We start from the raw sequence: 23,240 nt of genomic DNA, 5'->3' as shown, positions 1-23,240 counted from the left end.
CCAGCAAAAGGGCTCAAGCTTGACTCAGGCTTGCATCCTTCAGAGGTCGCTAAAATGAGTACCCACATTGTTGGGGGCAAATTAGCTTAGTTGTAAACCGCTTAGACACTGCTTAGGCGGTATGAAACGGTATATAAATGAAACTTGTTTGAAGCTTGTTGTTATTTATGAGGGTCCTGTTCCTCTAACCCCCATGAACCTGGAGGGACGATTGTAGTTAGTAATACACTCTAAAGCAGTGCTTCACAGGTTACCTGGGGATTATCTATTTTTCCCCAGTGTGCTAGGAGCCTGCACTAAATTGGTGCCCACTGTGTACAACCATTTCTTTTTTGGAAACCTGCCATGGTCTGGCACCAGGCCGAGGGCCATAACTTTGAGGAGCCCTGTTTGAAAGCACCTTTAGTACTGAGAATGAAACAAACCTGAAAAAGTTGCTAACTTCTCCTCCACCTGCTACAACCCCATGAAAAGTCAAGCCAACAAATACTAATTTAAAAACTATTTGTGTTCACTATAACAGCTGTTAACACCTTCAGTTCTGATAAAGCTCCATTTGATACAAACCTTTTACTTTGCTATGTGCATACTCTTCATTTAAAAAAATAGCAACTAGAAACTTACTGTTTTTTTAAAAAAGTAAAAGTATTCTATACTAAGCATTACATAATTGCATGTTTTCTGTACCCAATAAACCTGCCAATTCATAATTTCTACCTTATGTTAATTTTCAACAATAAACTACATAATTTTCAAGGTACCATGCTGTTACTGTGGATAAAAATTAAACTACACATTAGTATAGTTGACAGCAAATAAAATTAATTACCGGTCCTGTAGGCTGCATGGGAGCATGAGACATATGGGGTGCCATCATTCCAGGCATCACAGATTGCATCATTCCAGGCATCTAAAAGCAAAATATGATTATAGCATTTGCTTACAACTTACCACAAAATTCTAAATATGTAACCTTGGTAACAATATAAATAATTTGGGGGAAATAATAAAAAGTATGTCAAATGCTGTAAAAGGCGAATAAGGGAATCAGGAGACACTGGGCATATAGTATTACAACTCTGGGTACCTTCTAGGTATATAGTATTAAAGGTAGTCGGGACTAGATGAATTACTGTAAACAAAGTAAACTTGAGGGATAACAATTAAGGGGAAGATTTTTCAGGTAGTATTGTTTACGAAAAGGAAACCCAAAGCAAAAAAGAAAAAAGAAAAAAAAAGAAAGAAAGAAAGTCAAAATTTGGTGTGAAGGGATAGTAGAAAAGTTCTGAAGAATACAGGGCCCCCAGTGCAAATATTTTAATATTAAACAACCCAAAACATTAGCTCTATCCACACGTTGCTGCAGGAATGGAGCCCAAGTCATTTAGCCCCAAAATGTCTAGTTCCCAAAACAAATCCTGTGATCTAAGTAAACTCTTTTAATCTTGAGGGCTCATTTACCTCATCTGAACAAGAGAATAATACCTGAAGAACTTGTCTCACAGGGCTGGAGTAAGAGTTATGCTTGCAAAGATGTTCCAAGATGAAGAGTACTATAAAGTTTAAGAATTATGACTGCAGGGTTCAAAAACATGAACTGTTAAAAAATGGCTGAGAAATGCATGCAACAAGGATGCAAACTACCTTAGGTACTTAAAACCTTATCTGCTATTATTCCTTAACACATTATAAATATGGTGGTGTGGACAATTCTTAAGACCTGAGCAAAGTTGCAAAGTGATGATTATACAAGGGTCTAAATATAAGCCATCCATGGCAGAGATCAAAGGCAAATACCATGGAAAAACTAATCTGCTTGTGTGTAGCTCATGGTGTTTTAACTGGAAATGAATTCCTGAAAGAAAGCTAAAAGATTTATTTTTGATAATTTTAATCAGCCTTTGCTAGGGACTGAGAGGATACAACAAGTGAAATAGACTGTACAAATGCTAGTAATATACTCAATTGGCCATATCAGCCAATTTCACTGGCAAATCCCACAAACAGTTCTTGGGAAATCACCCCCCAATATATGGTGACAATCCCTGGAAGGTTGGCCAAATGACCCCATTCCCATGTATCTTCAGGGAGCATCACATTACTGCTCCCTCTTACCTTCCATCTTGTGTGGAGGGAGAGGTATTTGGTAGGGCTACTGCTCCACCCTCAATCCACAAGGTTTTCTTGGAAGCGTGAGGAAGAGAAGAAAGAATGGGAGTGGCCCTCCCATTCCCCACCATCCTGTAGAAGCAGGAGAAGAAAGGAGTCTTGCCCCACTGCTGCTTCCAAATAATAGTGTTCCACGCAAGAGATGCTCCCTACAACTTCTATTGAGGTAGCTTTAGAAACAAAGGATTCCTTAATTCGGGTGCCAAATTCATAGCCTCTAGGCTAGATAACACAACACAGTGATACTTGGTAAGCATAGTGGTATGTGTGTTGACTCAAATAAGCCACAAACCCAAAGATTTTATCAAACATCTGGTGGTCCATAATGGTTATATACTCAATTCTTTGTGTGTTTGGTAGCCTTGCTTTATTTGGGAATAATCTTGATTTTCTGAAATGTGCACACAATCTTCAAATACGGGATCTCTATAAACAAGGGTGGGTACAGGGAAGGTATCATCAATAGGGACAGCTAAGGGCACATCTACAGTGTGGTATGATGAAACACAATGGATAAATTTCCAGTGGAACATGCTGGCCTTCAAAAGCAATAAATAGAGAGGTTCTAAACATCCATGAACTGTTCCTCTAAAGAACAGATAAAATTCCTTGAAGGAAGGACCTGGCAGTCTAAACAGATGGGATAGTAAACTAGAGGTATGAGGGTAAGGGACAAAAGCCCTAAATGCTGAATGTCACATACCCACATTTATACCTTTTTAAAATCAAATTTAACCCTTCAGTATCTACTAAAAAAATTCCCAATTTATTGCTTGCATTTTTTGAACTTATATCCTGTAATTTCTACACTATATGATAGTAACAAGATAGATATTGGATTCCAGTAGTATGAAAATAGTGGAAATTTAACTGAAATTAATAGCCAGGGGAGAGTCATCAGCAGTACTAAACTTCAGAATACAGTATTTCTATTAACAATCACCTCTGAAAATAGGCCATTAGGAAAATAGCTCAATGGTCAGATTATTTCACATGTAATCCCTTCTAATCTGTGGGTAAATTTTGCTGCAGTCATCTATACTAACGTACTGCCACATTGCTCGTAACCTGAAAGTATGCCAGACACCTATCTGATCTGCCACCTGTATGTTAGGACACAGTCCCTTTCAACTAAGGCATCAGGAAAGAAGATGAAAGCTTTTGGCATTAGTGACATTTCTGAAGAGAGAGTTGATAACTAAAAGTCAGACAGAAAGCCATCTTTCCTGAACCAAAGCTGTCTACATTAGTTAAAATTCAAAACTCTTTAGGTTTTGGAACTACCGACCAAACTGAAATATGTAAATATGTGGAAGATCTATTAGCAGAAAAACAAATGCCAAGTGAAAAGTATTAATTTCTGATTCCCTGCATAGCCATAGAAGACACGAAACATTACACTACAGTCACCACCAATAAGGGAGATAAATCAAATACCAAGGCTAAAATGGCCCAACTGCTTACTAGCCATGCACCTCAGGATTCTAGCGCAATCTGAGAAATATGCCCATAGTTTTCCATGTATAATGCTACAACCAAGTGGCAAGCCGTATAGGGCTAAAATTATTCTGCATGCATTACTATCATAATTTGCCCAGCTGCAGAAAATCTCATTCAATTAAATTAAGAACAATAATTTTTCCAAAAAAAGAAAAGAAAATTTAGAAGACTATAGTTATCTGAAGCGCAGAATGTTATCTTTTAATGATCTATGGAAATCTTTAGAATAGATTTAAATTACAGTTTCAAAAATGTAACTCATTACAACCACTTATGCAATAAAACCCATAGAGGTTAACTTACCTGCCCCATTTGTGGTCCTCCCATTGGAGGCATCATTTGAGACATCATTCCATGAGACACCGGAGGCATATTAGGCGGCCTTTGGCCCATAGGATGCATTCCCATGGGTGGGTAATGGGGCATGCCCGGATGTCCCATCTGAAAAACAATGCCAGAGGTCAAGATATGAAGACCTCAGAAACATAAAAAGTAGCGTAATTATGGAAATAACCTTGGCTGTATTCCAGTCCAGATCTAGTTAATTATGTAAAAAACCCAAAGATATTTCTCCATAGAATCACAGATTCATGGAGGTGGAAGAGACCACGTCTACCAGGAGAACATCAAATTCAGCACCGCAAGCAAAATATGCTGACACTCTGCAGCATTAGCACTTCCAATATTTCACAGTACAATGTATTATTATTATATGTACTCTTATAATGTACATGCACCTTGAAATGGGCCCCAAAACATTCGCAAACAAAAGAACTCCTTCTCTTTGCAAAAGTTCACATACAAACTGTCGTCTGTAAAAGGAAGTGTGAGGGAAGCTAAATTTTCCTAGTCCCCCTACAGTTCCCTGAATCACCTCCTACAGAATTTCAGAGGGTCACCAAACCCATTCCTGGAGCAGATTTTCAGGGTAGGTGTAGGCAAAGACTGCCAAAAATTGCCACCTCCTCACTCTTCTTCATATAGGTTTCTAGTGGATCTACTTAATTCACAAACCCCAGGATTCCTCTGAATCTGAATTGTTGGGGCTTTTATTTGTATATGTTTGCCTTTCAACTTTTTGCTAAGGTATTTTAGGAGCCAGTGTGCAGTTGTTTAAGTGTTGGACTAGGCACTGGGAGACCAGGCTTGAATCATGTGTGTCCTTGCTCATAAAAGCTCAGAGTGGCACAGTCTGACAGTATGACATTTTAAGTATACTTATAAGCATGCTCTATAAGCATGAAGTACTATAGCCTGCAAATGTGCCTGCCATATAGGTTGGTAGACGGTGACCTGAGTAGATATGTTGTGGAAAACCATGATATATTTCAAACATTGTGCATAATGTCTAATATAAATCTTTACCGTCTAGACAAAGGCAACTGCCAATCATTTTATAAAACTCTAAAAAGAGGGATAAACTGCCAATAATCATAAATGCATAATCTCAATTCGTACAGAGCAAAAAAGCACACAAATAAGATGCACTGACTTCAGTCTCTGGATGAGTAATGATTTGTTTGCCCAAGGTGCCTTCCTTGTATCATTAAATGTTCATGAAAACAGACTGGGTCTACTCTTGATTAAGGAGCAGGCATTCAAGGATGAAAAGCAAGTATTCGAAGCAGGTTCAGGCCCAAGTAAAAAGAAGCTGAAAACTTTATCTAACCACCTTTCAACCACTTATTTTGGCCATTAAGTTTTAATGAGGGAATCCAAAACTGGAATATAGCTACCTCTTGTCATAACACTCACTTTAAAAAAATCTGTGGGAAAGGCACCATTTCTTATCCCCAAGCCATACATGAAAAGCGGAAGATAAAAAGCCTACAAGCAACTTTATACATAATTCCTGTTTTCGTATTTACAATATATGCAAAAAAAGTCGCAAATGCAAGTAGTACACTATAAATGTTGAAAAATTTCCTATAAATTGGCTGCACAGGTCCAAAACACACTGCAGAAATAATCCAGTTTGAGACCAGTTTAACTACCCTGGCTCAGTGCTAGGGAATCCTGGGAACTATAGTTTATTGTGGCACTAGAGCTCTCTGACAGAGAAGATTCAATGTCTCACAAAACTACAGTTCCCAGAATTCCCTAGCAATGAACCAGGGCAGTTAAAGTGGTCTCAAACGGGATCATTTTTGCAGTGTGATTTGGGCCAAAGTTCCCTCTTGCTGTGCAATTCTCTGCTGCTGTACCTGCTGGACTTATCAGGAGGTAATTAAACATATTGTCTGAACATAACATCCTATCTTGTTGATCACCGTACAAGACAGGATCATAAAACAGGGTTTGTTTGCAGCTTGCAGACCATGCCTATTTTGAAGCAGAGAGCCAAGAGCCTTGATTCAGACAACACACTGACCATTTTCTAATTTGTTTAGCAGTTGAAACAGGGGGATAAACAAAGTGATAACAGAATGCATTCACCAATACATAGCTCATTAACAGTAACCTATGATTCCCTGAAATACTGTCTCCGTCTTCTTACTGAACATAGCTTCTTGTACCATGGAACTCATTTCTTGATGTAGGCAGGATTTGTTTCTACTGGTATATCCTTAAGATAATAAAGCTGCCTAAAAGTACTACATAAAAGAAAGGTGTAATAAACTGATTGAGTGGGATACGATACATGCAAAATAACTACATATCACACTGAGCTTCTAGCTGTGTACAGAAATTGTTGTCAACTCTGTCAATTCTCTATGCCCCATTCTTATGCTGTGTAAAAGACTGTTTTAAAACACTAACATGTGTTTTACATGTGAAAGTGCAAAGGCAAATTTATATATTATCAGGAACCAATTTTTTAATATTTTACTTCTCCACTCCATTTGCAGTTAACACGTTGTACTTGGTACTTGAACTTAGCAAAGATTATCAAGTACTGTACTGTATCTGCCTATAAAGTTAATGGATTACCTAACAACCAACCCACTTGCGGCTAACCAATATAAAACATTTCTCAAGAACCATCAACATGCACTTTGCAAATGATGTGCTTGGGAGATAATTGTCAGAACGATGTGCCTTTGAGGAATAGAAATATTCTAGAGCTGTAAGCTCTGGAAATGCATCTTGTTTCTACAATAATGCAATGTCTGGTAGAATAAGATTCAAAAGGGACTGAAGCGGGGTCAATATTCAGCATTTCTTATAGGTGAACTCCTCCTCCTCCAGGACACACAGACACACTCTTCCATAAGTAGGGAAGGATGATGGCTGGGATCTCACAATGGCGGGTTACAAACCGCCACTTACGACGCGCTCCGTGCGTGCTAGGGTTAGGAAGGGGTGTGGTAGGGTTAGGAAGAGTCGCCCCTTCCTAACTGGTCCCGGCCCCAACACACGCGGAGCGTGTTGTAAATGGTGGCACCCATCCACATGGGCACCGCCATTTTGACGTCTTGGACACATAGCGTCCAGACATGTCGCGGCGGAAGTGACGCCGCGAGGGCACGCTTTGCCACTTGCGGCACCCACTTCCACGTTTTGAAAAGGAGCGCCATTTCGGCGCTCCTTTTTTGCTGCACCAGGAAGCCTCGCAGTGTGGCCGCTGGGGCTTCCCTCCGCAGCGAATGGCAGCGGCGGGAGAACGGATGCTTGAGGGCGGTCTGTAACCCGCCAATGTCACCCTCCACCGTTATAGCACTATGATTCCACTTTAACTGCTATGTCTGCCTCCTGTGGCATTCTGGGCTTTGCAGTTTAGGGAGGTCTAAGAGTCCTCTGGCCATCCCTAAACTGCAAAGAAAATCAACTCATTTGAGATGTGGATCTGGAGAAGAGTGCTGAGGATGCAATGGACAGCCAAAAGGACAAACCAATGGGTCCTGGAGCAAATCATGCTGGAAACACCCCTGGAAGCCAAGATGATTAAGATCAGGCTGTTGTACTTTGGCCATATCACGAGAAGGCATGAATCCCTGGAAAAGACAGTAACACTGGGGAAGGTAGGTCAAAAGAAAAGAGTGGAAGACCATGATGGATGGACTCAGGGAAATTATGGGCCTGAGCAAGAAGGCTGAAGGCAGGCTTGGAGCAGTCTCATTCACAGGGTTGCCATGAGTTGAACTCCTAGAGCCGATCAAGCCAGAAATCTCCCTGGAGGCCAAGGAGACTAAACTGAGGCTGTCACACTTTGGACACATCATGAGAAGGAGCGATTCATTAGAAAAAACAATAATGCTGGGGAAGGTAGAGGGAAGCAGAAAGAGAGGAAGGCCCCATGCCATGGGCCTGGCCAGAGCAGAGGAGGACAGGGAGACTGGGAGGTCTCTCATCCGCAGGGCCTCCGTGAGTCAAGACTGACTTGAAGGTGGTTAATGACGAGAAGAACGGCAAAGCCCAGGATTCCACAGCAGTTAAAGTGGGGCTGTAGTGCTATAGCAGTGTTAGGTAGGCCTCACTGAACTGCAAAGCCCAGAGTGCCCCAGGAGGCAGACAGAGCAGCACTATGAGACTCCCCTTGAGAGTGCTCCTGTCCTTGGTTTTGACTGGACCAAATGCGGGACCCAAACACACACACTGCAGAAATAATAATCCCGTTTGAGACTGCTTTAACTGCCCTGGCTCAATGCTAAGGAATTCTGGGCACTGTAGTTTTGTGAGACATTCAGCCTTTTCTGTGAGAGAGAGTGCTCTGGTGCTACAATAAACTACAATTCCCAGTATCCCCTGGCACTGAGCCAGGGCAGCTAAAGTGGTCTCACACTGGGTTCTGATTCCTGCAGTCTGTATTGGGCCTAAACGCACAAGTACTTGCCCTCCACTAAACTTCAGGCGGTTGGTTCCCTTTGGCAGGAGGGGAGAAGGGTTCCCTTTGGGGTAGGAGCACCTTGACTTTCCTACTCCTGTGATGCTGGCCATCCCCTGCTTTGGTGGAAAGAGTGTTATAAATCAATGTTGTCATTGTTGCCTGTTTTTATTATTATTATCATCATCATTATTATTTTGGCGGGGTTTTTGGGGCCAAGTGCCCACGTTTGAGAAGGGCTTCTTCCTGACGTTATATTATATTCTAAGCGACGTTATTCCTGAGGCTTCGCCTGCATGCGTGGCTGGCCTCTTCGGAGAACGCTTGCCTGGAAGAAGGGGGTCTATGTATCCTGTGTGACCTGGGGAGGCAGGAGGGACTTCCCATAGGAGTGTCCTGAAGGGTCTGTTCCGGAGGTCCCTCCAGCCCCTTGCGCTACTACTCACCATCAGGGACTCCCGGCCCATGCCTCCTCCGCCTCCTCCTCCGGGGCGCATGGCTGGGTTGAGGAGGCCCCCTCCGCCGCCGCCGCCGCCGCCTCCCGCCCCGCAGCGCCCGAGCATCCTGCCGCGAAGGGGCTGCCGGGAGGCGGGTCCGAAGGGCAGGAGGGGCTCGGGCTCCCCCCGCGGCGGGGGCAGGAGCGGGGCCAGGAGGCTGACGGGCTTCCCGGGGGCCCAGTCGGGGCGGCCGCCTCCTCCCAGGCGGGGGCCCTTGGGGGGCTGCTCGGGGGGCCCCGCCCGCACGCCTTCGCCCGGGTTCAGCTGCATCAGCGGAGGCGGCTTGGGCTGCAGGGAGAAGGGCAGCGCCTGAGGGGAGGCCGCCCCGGAGTCCACGCCGGACATGGCCCTCCGGGGCCCGACGCGACGAGGAAGGCCGTTGAGACTGGCGCCGGAAGCAGGCGGCGGCGAGGAGAAACAAAACACGCAACGGCACTCAGGCCTCCGCCGCTGCTTCGCTGCTCGGGTTGGAAGAGGCGCAAGGGGCGGCTTGTCTCTGCCTCGTCCGAGGGAAAATGGGGGGAAGGAGGAGGAGGAGGAGGAGAGGAAACAAAAAAAGGAGAGGGAGGCACGCAAAGGACGACGGGAAGGCGGAGGTGGAAGGGCGGGGCTACGGGAGCCCAAGAGGGACGCTCTAGTACAGCCAAACGGAGGTCGGAGGAAGGTGTTAGGTCTTTTTGAGGCAATCGCCAGGCGCCGTCCCCTTTAAGGGAGCCACAGAGCCGCGTGGAGCGAAGGGAGCCGAGGGGGAGGAGAAGGAAGAGGTGGGTCTAATGGCGTCCTCCTCTTCTTCTTCCGCCGCCGCTTCCGGTCTTGCTGGGCTGGCTTCCGGTTTGTCTCGGCGTGTGGTGTTCAAGCCCTGCCTGGTCCCTGCGCGCGCCGAGGCCTAGGTCTTTTGGGTTGCCATGGCAGCGTACCACGGGGCCTACCGCCCGAGCGGCCCAGCCAGGCCTCAGGAGCAGGAGGGCGGCGGGGGCGTGTTGGGCGGCTTGGGCCCAAGTGCTGCTCCCCGGGGCCCGAGGAGCAGGGCCTGCGCGGTGCTGTGCTGCTTGCTGGCCGTGGCCTTGGTGGCCTTCCTGCTGGCCCTCGGCTGCCTGGTCCTGAAAGGTGGGCGGCGGCGACGACGACGGCGGGGGACTCCCTCCCTGCTCCTCCGAGTACAGTGCTGTCTGTCTGCGAGGGAGCTCAAGCCCTTCGCAGCAGCCAGCCTGGGCTGCAGTGCTTGGAGTGCAGGGTCTGCCACTCTGCAGACGAACCCGCAGCTCCATCTCATGACCCACGGGGTTTCCATAGGCAAAGGAACCTCAGAAGTGGCCGTGAGACAGAGCCTGCAGCGCCCCCATAAACACAGACGGGGAAGGAAGACTGCAGCAAGAGCAGCTCCCTTTATATACCGCTTCATACTGAACTAGTCGTGTCTAAGCCTCCTCCTCCTCCTCAGAAGGATGCAAGCCTGAGTCAAGCCTGAGCCCTTTTGCTGGTCTTGAACTCGCAGCCTTATGGTTTTGAGGGAGTGGCTGCAGTGCAGGCATTGAAGCCCCACTTGGGAAAGTCAGGCTTTCTCAGCCCCAGGGGAAGGAAGGCGATGGCAAACCTTGCCAAGAAAACCCTGGGATAGGCTCACCTTGGGGTCGCCGTAAGTCAGAAATGACTCCAAGGCGCACAGTAACAACAACAACAACAACAACGAAGTGTTTCATCGGAGCAAAGCTGCTTTTGGTGCTTCCAGTAGCGTTACTAATCTTAATTTTGCTAGTTGTTCACAGCACAACTATCGCTGTGGCATGCAAGAAACCGTTACTAAGGATTCTTTGTGGCCAGAACCGCAAAGGAGGACAAGGCACCACAAAATGTAGGACATTAGGGATAATTGAGGAATAGTGATAATAATAAAACTTTATCTATATCCTGCTTCCCTGTTACAAAACAAAACAACCAAAGCGGCTTAGTATCAAAATACCAATAAAAGCTAAACACACAGAAATGTCAATTCACGCTTCTTAGTGATGCTCAGGATAATATAATAATATAATAAACTGTTTATTTCTATACCGCTTTTCCTTGAGATCAAAGTGGTGTGCATCTATAAGAGCGATCACATACAATATAAAAACATTTAAATAATAATCACAATTATTCAATAAAGTTATCTAAAAACAGCTATAAAATATCAATTAATTGGGGAAGAGTTCTCTACAGTGAGTCAGGAGGGTATGCTTGCTGGAAGAGATAAGTTTTTAACACCTTTTTGAAGGCTTCCAGTGTACTGCTGAGGTGGATCTCTTCAGGAAGTGCATTCCAAAGAGTAGGAGCTATCGCTGAGTAAGCTCTGATGGGTTGTTGCCAGTCGTACCTTAGGGTTTTCGAGTAGCAATTTCCCCGATGTTCTCAAAGTGCGGGGCGGATTGTGTAGGGAGAGGCATTCCCTCAAGTAACTCTGGCCCAAGCCATGTAGGTCTTTAAAGGTAATAACCAACACTTTGTACTGGGACCAGAAGCGAATTGGCATGGAGGCATTTTGGAATTCCTCCTGGTTGGAGGTTGGAATGGAGGACAAGCCTTAGAAAAGGAGGATGTCTGGTCACCTTGGTTAGTATCACTAGACAATTCATGGTGTCACCCCCAATTATCCTCCTCCCATACCACATCATACAGAAATAATAATAATAATACATTTTTATTTAAATCCCACTTCTCCCTATGGATCAAGACGGGTTACAATAACACAATCATTTCAATAAAATACATATCTGTATTTGCACGTACATAAGAAACATTATATAATCCCCAATCCAGCAACCAGTCTGGCTGATGTATTTTGAACCAGTTGAAGTTTCCACTCGGGCAAAACAAACTGCCCCTTTGGAGTGGCATCCCACTGACCCTTTCCTTTGTGGATCAAGGCCATGGCAACCGCATGTCATGGGCCAGATCCGGTGCTTTGCTGGCACTAAAAGGAACAGCCAAATGTCAATGGAGCACCATAACACCCCCCGCTGTGCAGTTGGGCACATCCCCGCTAGTCATGTTTTTTGTACTGATGTTGTAAATCATCATTCCCATGTGAATATGATGGCAAGAGTTGTGACAAACAACCAGCAGAAAAACCCAGTTATCCTCCTTATCCATGACCTGTCCTACATTTCAACCTGTTCAAGAGGGGTTTACAACTGTACTTCATTTTGAGCATGGATTTACATTTCTCTGAGTGTTGTGAGCTTTTTCTTTTGTGACATCCTACATTTTTCTTGAATGCTTATTTTACAGTGCCTTGTCATCCTTGGCAGTTATGAGGACCCCTGGCCACCCTGACCATACAGAATCCTTAGTAGTGTTTTTCGTATTGATATTACATTCATCCCTCCATATTTGCGGATTTGATTGATACACTGTCTCTAGGAATCTCTAGGTCCTCCAGTGCAACTCTGTGGTCAACTTTAACTAAAAGTTGCACTGAAAGACCTAGAGATTCCTAGAGATAATACTCTACTGGGCATGTGTAGCTCCTCCAGTGCAGTTCTATGGTCAGTGATTGTCAGACGTTGACCACAGAGTTGCACTGGAGGATCTAGAGTTTCCTAGAGAAGTGTCCTCTTAGGTAAAAACGAGGTTTTTTTTTTGTTATTTATGGTTTTTCTACATTCACAGGGGTCTTGTGTCCCAAACCCTAGCGAATATGGAGGGACAAGTGTATTCATATCGCTGAATGTAATGGCAATCATTGTGACATAAACAATTAGCAAAGTTAAGAGTTGTATGTTTAAGTTGCAATAGCATACAAACAGCCTATCTGTATTTGCATGTACATAGTTTCATGTGGTTAAAGTGAACATTTGGTGTTGTGTGGTGTTTTGAAAGAAAGTTTTAAAAGAATAAATGTTTAAATTATTTATTTAAAAAATAAAAAAAGTTTTAAGTTTTTAAAAAACAAACAAACCAGGAGCATCTCTTTTCTCCTCCCATTCAGTCCCACCCTCTCTCTTCAACATTTAAAAGGGACACAGGTGAACCAAACTCCACAGCCATTTCCTGACAATGTTTGGTTTCATCCCCCCCATGAAACCCATGATTGCTACATATTGCTTTTTAGTGTGTCTAAGGCAGTGATTTCCAAACTTTGTCCTCCAGGTGTTCTGGACTTCTACTTCCAGAATCCCTGAACTTCATCCAAGCTAGCTAGGAGCTGAAGTCCAAAACACCTGGAGGACCAAAATTTAGGAACCACTGGTCTAAGGTATTGAAACACAGTGACTGAGTATGGACATCGCTGGTCCATGTGTGACCTCCTGCCAGGAAAGCAAGACACAAGCTGCACTGCAGAAATAGTGCAGTTTGACACTGCTTTAACTTCTGTGGCTCCATACTATGGAATACCTGGATTCATAGTTTTACAATCTGTTTAGTCTTCTCTGTCAGAGTGCTCTGATGCCACAACAAACGACACTCCCCAGATTTCTATAAGATGGAGCCATGGCAATTAAAGCGGGGTCAAACTGCATTATAGTTCTGCAGTACAGCTGCAACCACAGTGAGTTTCACTGTGGGCTTCCAGGAAACCACATTTGTGGTTACAGCAGAAATATGGTACTGGTAAAAAAAGATAGCCTCCATGTCAGGTGGCCTGAGAAAAAGGTCTTGGGCCTGAGGTTTGCTATTATGTGGGCCCAAACAGACAGGCCAAAATAAAGCTGCTTTGGGCTGTTTTGGAAGTCTGCTGTTTAAATCATAGAATCATAGAATCGTAGAGTTGGAAGAGACCACTAGGGCCATCCAGTCCAACCCCCTGCCATGCAGGAAATCCAGATCAAAGCATCCCTGACAGATGGCCATCCAGCCTCTGTTTAAAGACCTCCAAGGAAGGAGACTCTATCACCTTCCGAGGAAGTGCATTCCACTGCCGAACAGCCCTTACTGTCAGGAAGTTCCTCCTAATGTTCAGGTGCATGCATCCTAAGAAACCAGAAGCCATGACAAGGACTGAAGCACAGCTTTGGCTCAGCTTCTGGCCTCTTAAGATGTGCGTGTCATTTAAACAGCATACCTTCAAAGTGACCCAAAGCTGCTTTATTTTGGCCTGTCTGTTTGGGCCCATATATTACTATAATATATACTCGTTTGTTTCACTCATAAGTGATCTTGAAACCATAATATGCTTCTGTGCATATTTAAAAATAGGTCAAATCTGTTGAGGCTCTAGTATGGAGAATTTTTAAATTATTTTTAAAAACATCATAAGCATGATGTTGAAAATGTTTTTCTTTGCAATGTAAGGTTGGCCCTAGAAGGTACCATAGATAACCATGCCTGCGGTACTGTATTTTAATAGCTATTTAGAAGATGTATGTATTCTTGGGACCATATAACCCAATAGGCATCCAGTATTGAGTTATTTTAATATATCATTGTGTTAAGACAACATAACTCTGTGCACTAAAACAAAACAATCATACCAGTCTTAAACTAGTCAGGTGTCAGACCTCTCCCTTATTTTTTGGTTTGTTTATGTGTACTTCTGTGGCATGCTAATGTTATAAATGTAATCACATTCGAGTTTAGCTTTTCATTTTTTAGTAATGAAATGAGAGCCAGCATGGTGTAATGACTAGGATTCTGGGAGGCAAGGGTTTGAATTCCCTGCTTGGGCATGGAAAGCCACTGCATGACAAAAGTGAGCAAGTCACACTCTCTCAGCCCCAGAGAAAGGCAAACCTAAATCCCACCTTAGGGTTGCCACAAATCAGAAATGACTTGGAAGGCACACAACAACAATTAAATGATATCCAATGAAATGTGGAGATATTTCTGTTTCCCATTGACATTTCCATTACTCCCCCCCTCCAGTAACTGCTTTGATTACTAACGTTTTATTGTTGGATATTTCTGCTTACAGATTTGCAATATGAAAAAGTAAGGGCAGATGGTACAGTAGAAACAAGTATTTTAGGTAAGATTTTGTATAAATTATAGAACTCTTGCAGTTGCTTTACTTATTCTTGAATCAATGAATGAAGCAACCCCCTATCAATGTATCAAAAAACAAAAAAGATTTTCCTGTAAAGAACAGTTAAGTTGTCCGGTATCTTTACTAATAACCAAAATATATTAATAATAATAATAATAATAATAATAATAATAAATTTATTTCTACCCCGCCCTTCCATAGATATGATCAGAAGATATTACCTACATTAGGGAGTTCTAATGTTTAATCAGTGCTAATGTGTATTCCATTCCTATTCCAAAAAATTATTTCATGTGTGCCTAAAATTGTAAATTAAAAATTATAGCAAATTATGTATGACAATGTGTGCTCAAATCATATTACGTGTTACCTTGATCTGGATCTTAAGTTTTATTTTATGCTACTCATTGACGTAGAGTAAAATGAATTATTCATTGCTCTAGAATTGATGTGGGTAAAATCTATCCCCGAGACCGCAATTCAGGCCCCCACTCCTATTTTAAAAAGGTTCGTCCAAACCCTCCCCACAAACCTTTAAACGTATCCTTGCATAAGTGTGCCTTCCCCTCCTTGGGCTGTTCTAAGCTGGAGGAGGGGCTTTATTCAGAACCAGAAGTGTTTCAGGTTTTAAAAGGCTTCTTGTTGCTTCTTAAAAAAACAGCTCTCCTGATTTCTTTATCACATTACACTGTTATAGTGCTATATAATTGGCCCTTGTGGGGGTTAGGGGAGTAGGGCCTGCATGAAAGTGAAAAAAAATGAGAATAAATAAATAGTCTTAATGGGGCGAGAAGAAGTCGCAGAGCAGCAGTAGAGGTGGCAGCAAGTACCAGGTGCGGATTCTTCGTGTCCCTCCCACCAGATGTGATATATGCTGTACGACAGTGGTGGCTGCGAAGCATGCATTCTTTGTGTTACACCCCCTCCATGGAGTCCACCACCCACCTGCTTTTTCCTTTGTGAGAAACACGGGTTACACCTCACACTGCGAGACAAAACACATGAGACACAGCATATGGTGCCTGTTGTATTTCTTGCAAGCTTAGAAGGGATGGGTGGTGGGCTCCCCAGAGGCGAGCAGGCATTAGGGCCCAGGCAGGAGTGGGTGCATGAAGAACACAGGGCTTGCTGCCATCTCCACTGCTTCCCTTGGACTGTTCCGCCTGGCTGTGGAAGTAAATGGAGAAATCCTGATATATAAAATGATAAGCAGGTTCAAGACTTTGAATGCTGCAAAATCAGCTTGGGGTTATCCATTCGATTTTGTTTCTAATCAGCATTCAAACATTTTGTCACCCACTTGGCTGACAGCATCTGCAGAGCCAACTGCTTGTGAATTATAAATTCATTGTATCCTCAGGATATTTCTAACATCTCAGCAATTTTAGTTGAGTTTGTCAGTCTGCCAAATCAGGTCATGAATGCGGTCCACAATTTCAGGAGTTGGCACTGTTGAAGCCCTCCCAGACCTTGCTGCATCTTCATTCTCAGAAGTTCCATGTTGAAAGTTGACACACCACTTCTTCAAGGTTGAGTATGACAGGCACTTGTCACTCAAGTTGCATCATACATTCATGGATTTCCTTTGGAGTTTTGTTCTGCAAGGAACAGACACTTCAGAACCTCACAGGGTTGAGCATTTGAAAATGGTATGCTGTTCATTGACATGGTTCTATCAATTACCTGGATAAAAAAATCAGAGAATTGAGCCAATATCTTGTAAACTATCAGTTTACAATATAAAATAACATTCTTTAAAGCTATCATGACAAAATTGTGCTCAGAATTTTGGACGTGGGTTGAGCTGAGAGGTTTTCAGCACCCATTCATAGTGGTATAACAGTGTCATGTGATATGGATCTGAATCTAAACTAGCAGGGGAGGACAAAAAGCATAGTGAGATTGCTCCTCTCAGAGGATGGAAGGAGAGCTATTTAGAATTTAATCAAGTTTTTAAAAAGGATTGGAATGGCAAGTGCAGCGCACGGGGGGGGGGGGTGTAGTGGTGGTGATGAAGCCCCCTCCAATTTCTGTTGAGGGAAATGTGTATCCTTTATACTTTGGGATGTAAAAAAAATGCTATGATAGTACTAATTGCAGAAAAGATTAGCTCTGTATTCTTATATGGGATCATCCCCCATTCATCTCAGGGTGAGGTACGCCTGAGTTGAATGAATTATATTTTCTCAGTTGAAATCCTTCTACTTTGTTACTTTCTGGTAATGTCTTGTGTGTTATCTTTTGAATGTTGTATTTTAAGCTTTCCGTGTTTGTTACTGTGTTCTTCTTTTGTAAGGATTTTGGAGCCTTCTTGTTCTGTCATTAATCGCTGGGCTGTCATGTTGCAGTTTTTCCTGGACAGTGACATATTTTGATTCCTTTGAACCAGGAATGTTTCCTCCTACCCCACTATCTCCTGCACGGTTCAAGTGAGTATGACTTTTCTAAAATTAAAATGCATCCAAATATTTGTCCTCCTAATAACTTTATTGATTCTGAAACAACTTTGTATTCTGAAAAATAAAATCATGCTTATATGTGTTGATTAGCTAACAGGGTTAAGTCTGAAATGTCCAGTTAAGAGTGGCAGGAACATTATAGATGGCATCCAGTGGTGATATTCCACTGGCAGAACAGTGGTGTCCAACAAAATTGAAAAGAGACAGTCTTCCTCCCCACTGTAGTCCCCTGTACAAGCCCAAAACCCAGTCTGGAGGACTAGAAAACTGAACAAAGGGCTGAAGCAGAAAAGAGAGAAATGTTGAATTTAGCACTATTAACTATCATCTGGTCAAGGATTTAATACTTGCAGATACTGTTAAATAACCAGAGAGTGGCCACAGGTGCAAAACATGCAAACGGCCAATTTTGCCATCTGTTGTTTTTTTTAAACTTCCTGCCTGAAATCCTGTGAATGGCTCCTAGTCTGTCAACAGTACTTGGCTATATTGACCAAGGATGTGACTCTGTATAACTTTCCTGTATTTTTCATTCTAACCACTGTATTAATCTTCCATGCAAGCAAAGTGATGCTTAGTTCTTCAACAAAGGCTTTTATTACATATGGAACAAGAAATGTCACATATCCATGCTGGGTTCAGGAAAGGAAGAGGCCTCAGGAAAAGAATATCATATTGCAAATATATGTTGGATAATGGAGTGTACAAAAGAATTTCATGAGAAGGCATGACTCAGTAGAAGAGGCAATAATGCTTGGTAAGGCAGTTGGAAAAGAGAAGACCTCATTTCAGATGGATGGACTTAGGAAAGCCACAGCCCTGAGTCTGCAAGACCTGAGTAGGGCTCTTGAAGATAGGGTCAACCTAAATTGATGTCAGCTTGACAGCAGTTAATAACAACAAAGTACAATTTTCTCATTATACTACTTTGTTACAACCTACTGTAAAATATAGTGAAATTGTTTTTAAGCACTTCTATAAGTTGGCCAGCAGAGTGTGTGCTAGTATAAGTGTTCACATTTGTACTAAATCTTTCCTGTTTACTATAGCACATGACAATTTCAGTGCAATACCACAAAGAATTAAAACATTCTAACCTCTGCATGTGCCATCAATGCCTCTTTATTTTTAGTTCAATTATAATTGATTGTATTTATTTAAAATATACATATTTTTCCATTTTTGCAAGGCTTGTGTTCAGACTTATCTGAAAGACCATCTCTCCCTATATGAGTCTGCTTGAGTTCTAAAGGTCTTCAGGAAAGGGCTTTCCCACAGTACCACGATGTGATATGTCACAGGTGCGCTTGGTGAGGACATGGGAGAGAGCCTCCTCAGGAACTGATCCAGGTTGTGGAATTTTCTCCCAGCGGAGGCTCAGAGTCCCTCTCTGCTTTCAAACCCTTTTATTTAGACAGGCCTTAATTTTTAATTGGGTTTGGAGATTCTTTTTTTGTCAAGCCTGCTGATTTTTTTTTTATTTTTGATTTTTTTTAAATTAACTTTTTGTGGACTTGTCTATTTAATTTTATTTTTTTTAAATAAATTTTATTGATAAAAAACAGTCTATTTAATTTTATAAAGACCTTTATATCATATGCTGTTTTAGTAGTATATTTTTTGTCCTACACTGTAAGCCACCCTGGATCCCACAGTAAAGCAAGATTTGGAACAACTTAATATTTTAATTGTTTGGAACAGCAAGGGTAAACAAGTACATTTTAAAACACATAATAAAGACATGGTCATGTTGATAAGAAAAGGCCATTCCAGAAAATGCAGGGCAGCACAAGGAAGGATCATTGTCATGTTGCCACCAGATGGGGCTCTGCAGTTTGTCACCAGATTTCATGAAGCAAAACATCTAATACGGGAGTGGGAAACCTATATTCCAGTAATTTCAGCTGCTACTCCCACAGTCCCTTACCAATTAGCATGCTGGGAAGGGCTTCTGGAAGTTGAAGTCAAAACCATCTGGAGAGCTATTCTGTGACATTTGCCATTTCCAATTTGCCTTTGCATCTCAAGTTTGGAATAGGTGAACTTAATGTTCTTGTTACTTGTTAATTGATCTTTTGCTTTTTTTTTTAGACGAATGACTGGACACTCTTTTCACATGGGCTACAGTATGGCCATACTCAATGGAATAGTGGCAGCTCTCACCGTACTATGGTGTCTTTTTTAGTGTGCATTCAGCTCTATTACTGTGCCTCAGCTATGCAGAAAAGCAAGTGAACTACCTCCATGGAATCTGCTCTTCACAATACTGTTTCCTACAAGTATTACCATTGCCATGTACTTTCTGCACATTAATATCCATTTTTCTGGAACGCAACTGGAGGTGATAGGAGAGATTGGCCTGTACAAAAATTAATTGACTTGCTTCCAAATGCCTAACGTGTGGAATGGTAGCTACTGGTGAGGGTGGTTTCAGACTGACTTCACTTGATAAATATATTGTGTCTGTGATGCTGAAGTGCTTATTGTGTATTGGTTTGTTCTAATGAACTTCCTAGATTACTTTTCATGTGCCTGCTTTCAAACAAATTTTCAGATCTTATTTTGAAATGCTGCATACTTAAGGCCAAGCCTTAGACTTTTATTTGCCTCAAGAGGCAAAAGATGGAAGTGGGATCACTTCTTCTCCATGACAAATCAGGGATTGATACAGATGTTAAACTTCTAGAATGTTACCGTTAATGGGCATTTTTGCTCTGTAAATGCTAATTTAAACAGTTTTAAAGTATTTTATGTTTTATAATGTTTTAAAATTTTGGGCCCATACAGACAGGCCAAAATAAAGCTGCTTCAGGTCACATGGAGGTATGCTGTTTAAATGATGCATGTATTCTAAGGGGCCAGAATCCATGCCAAAGCTGTGGTCTAGTCCTAAGGACTGGACCACAGCTTTGGCACAGCTTCTGGTCTCTTAGGACGCATGCATCATTTAAACACATACCACCAATGTGACCTGAAGCAGCTTTATTTTGGCCTGTCTGTATGGGCCCTATGTTTCCTATAGATATGTAAGGCACTGCAGCTTTCTTAACCTGGTGCCTTCCAGAAATTTTGCACTCTCATTAGATCCATTAAGCATGGCCAGTGTTCAGGAATCATGGAAGTTATACTCTAAAATATCTAGGGGGCTGTGTAAGAAAAATGCAAGAGCTGTGAATATAGATACATTGTGATCTAGACTATAATGGAAAACCTGTCATTTGTAGATGGTATAAATCCCATTTGCTGGCAGAAAAACTAACAATGCACACCATTTTCTTCTCCCTCAGTGATTGCTTTTGCCTAGAAATGTCTTCTGGGATAGTTTTGTTAAAAGGTAAAAGCATCTATAGGAAAAGGAGTAAGATACCTTACAGTTGTCACACACTTGCTGACAGTAGCAGCCTGTAAGCAGAACCTGCAGAAGGGGCATTCCTGCCAACAGAAGCAAGGACTGTTTGCAAACTATTAGCATAACTTTAATTATAGGGCTTCAGGGATGGCCCCATATTAAGGCATGTTTGGTTGAATGTAGCTTTACTTGCCACTGCCTAAGCATTTAGACATAGTTACATTTTGCTGCAGCTTCCTCCCCCCCCCTCCCGTTTTTAAAACATACCTTTTCATTGTGTCCATATGCTTGTCTTCCACAATATTTTTAATAGGAGTGCATGGAAAAATAATCCATTAGAAATATGAGAAAATTATATGATGTAGATGCTAAGAAAGCTCTGACTTAAATTCTGGTTGCCTCCTGTGTGTTTATTATTTTGATATTCCCAATAAGGACATCCTTGGATTATTGTAATTTGTTGCATACCAATAGCCTAAATCTGGTAATGTTCCTAACTAGATCATGTCTGTTGAATTGATAGGATCTACATAAGTGTCAACAGGCTATTCAGCACTTTGTCCAACAAATCTGCTCTAGCTGGAACTAGCAAATTTAGGCCTATGTGAATGTTTTGATACATGTTCTGAATGGTAATGGATATAGTATGGATACAATGTTAAATTATGGGTTTGCTTAACCTATACAAACCTAGGTTTAATGAGTCTTCTTCCCCATCTGTCACAAGTGCAAGAAGTTCTATCTTCAACTAAATATTGCTTTTTGTGTCTGAAACTGAACAAACTTGGTTAGCATTAACTTTGGTTTGAGGAACCAACCCATCCTTAGAGTAATGTAGAATTTTGACTTATTTTGCTAAATAAGCAGTCATAGTAAAGTTAACCATAGTTCCAGGTTCAGAAATATTATAGCAATAGTTGAAAAGGAAAGTGAAAATTTCCACTTTAGATCTCACAGCCACACCAAAGGAAAAGAGGGGAAGGAGTGAGCACAAATATTGGGTCTAAACCAAATCTGTTTTGTTCATTGAACACTCTGAAAGAGTGGGAATGTTGTTTTTTAGCCACTATTGACATATATAGTATTAAAATAAGTGCTCAGCTAGCTTACTAAAATACTGTAATTCTGTCATTCTGACCTGAATACAACAACTTATCAGTGGAAATAGTTATATATTTTGCATGCTTAGCTCACTTTTTCTATACAATATTTTCTTACATTCTTAAAAATACAGTTGCAATTTCTTATGGCAATAAAGTATTTTGGTTATAATCAATAGTTTTTGATCATTCTGTGTGCATGTTATTTAGTGCGCAGATTACTGAAAGGTTGCAACTTCATACTTATCTCTGTTGTCTCTCTTGAATGAGTATTTTTATCTGTGAGCTGCCTTGGGTCCCTTCTGGAAGAAAGGCGGCATACAAATGAAAATAAAATAAATGTTTCTCCTGATCTTACTTTTTACCTTTTCTCTGCACATGGAAGTTCTATGTTGGAGTCAATAGAAACTCTTACCCAAGGAATGATGGGTTTTGCTGAAGTAATTCTCACTTTCTTGTATAGTGTGGTGCATGGCTCTGTCATAATGAACTGCAAGGGATTGAGCAGTAATGATATGGAATCATGATGCAACAGATTAAAATTTCCCTTTAGCCTCTTCTCCACCCCAACATTTAACAAACTAGGATTTGATGAAAAAGAATGTTCTACCAACCATTTCAGGTATGTGGAGACACTAAAGATGAGAAGAGGGGTTACAATATTGTTCAGAGGTTCACCCTCTCTGAAGGCATAAACAGGAGACCAATCTACCTCCCTGGTCCCAACCTTCATGTTCAGTGTGCCCTGAAAGACTTAAGAACGTTTTGGCTGGACAAATTTTTGAGTCTTCCTGCAATCAGAAACCCTGATAATACATATTTTTGACACACGAACATCCATTCACACAGATACATGCGTGTACACCTTCAAGTTGCATGTAGACTTTTGGTGACCATGAATTTTATAGGGTTTTCTTAGGCAGGGAATACTTGGAGATGGTTTTGCCCTTTTTTCCCTCTGAAATATTGGTCTCCCATCCAACCTGCTTAGCCTCCAAGATCTGATGGGATCTGATGCCTTTATGGTTTTTAGACCCCCACCCCCAAAAAAGATGTTCTGCAAATGTTGGGCCTGTGCTTTTACAATGGCAGGATACAGACGGGCAAAAAGGGGTGTGTTCATGACGTCATGAAGGTAGAGCCTTCAGACGGCCCTTACCTGAATGCCGCCATGAACACGCCGCCCGCACGCCCCAAGCGGGAAGAAGCAGCATTAAAAAGGTGCAGCTTTTCCCCGCTTCTTTTCTGTATGATGCGCAGCTCCGTATGTAAGCTGCTGCACCGGTACGCCAGAATTGTTACGTTGCTAATTTAAGTTGCCCATTTAAAAGCTCCGTGTCTGCTGCGTCGCATAATGAGTCGGGGTCCTGGAACATGCGCAGTTTGCAGTCAGGCTTTAATTGCAGCGTCAGCTGCCATGCAGGTGTGGAAGCTGCAGC

At 42.2% G+C, this 23,240-nt stretch overlaps 2 protein-coding genes across 2 annotated transcripts in view; one reads left to right on the top strand and one right to left on the bottom strand.

Moving 5' to 3' along the window:
- PRPF40A (pre-mRNA processing factor 40A) overlaps positions 1-9,649 on the bottom strand; it is a 36,422-nt gene extending 26,773 nt beyond the window's left edge. The window contains exons 1-3 of the mRNA XM_089520007.1: positions 8,881-9,649; positions 3,973-4,110; positions 830-910 (exon numbers count right to left, since the gene is read on the bottom strand). Of these exons, the coding sequence (XP_089376133.1) occupies positions 830-910; positions 3,973-4,110; positions 8,881-9,276 (615 nt within the window). The 5' untranslated portion in view covers positions 9,277-9,649. The remainder of the gene's footprint in view (positions 1-829; positions 911-3,972; positions 4,111-8,880) is intronic.
- Positions 9,650-9,755: 106 nt separating this feature from the next.
- On the top strand, positions 9,756-21,977 carry ARL6IP6 (ARF like GTPase 6 interacting protein 6). Its single transcript, XM_089520008.1, has 4 exons — positions 9,756-10,038; positions 14,822-14,875; positions 17,190-17,322; positions 19,444-21,977. The coding sequence occupies exons 1-4, from the start codon at positions 9,837-9,839 to the stop codon at positions 19,535-19,537; spliced, it is 483 nt and encodes a 160-aa protein (XP_089376134.1). The 5' UTR covers positions 9,756-9,836; the 3' UTR covers positions 19,538-21,977.
- The last annotated feature ends 1,263 nt before the right edge of the window (positions 21,978-23,240 follow it).

This window comes from Sceloporus occidentalis, unplaced genomic scaffold (genome assembly GCF_023333645.1).
Source record: "Sceloporus occidentalis isolate IW3139 unplaced genomic scaffold, rSceOcc1.0.p SCAF_4, whole genome shotgun sequence".
Taxonomy (NCBI): Eukaryota; Metazoa; Chordata; class Lepidosauria; order Squamata; family Phrynosomatidae; genus Sceloporus; species Sceloporus occidentalis.
This window is presented reverse-complemented; position numbering and strand designations above follow the sequence as displayed.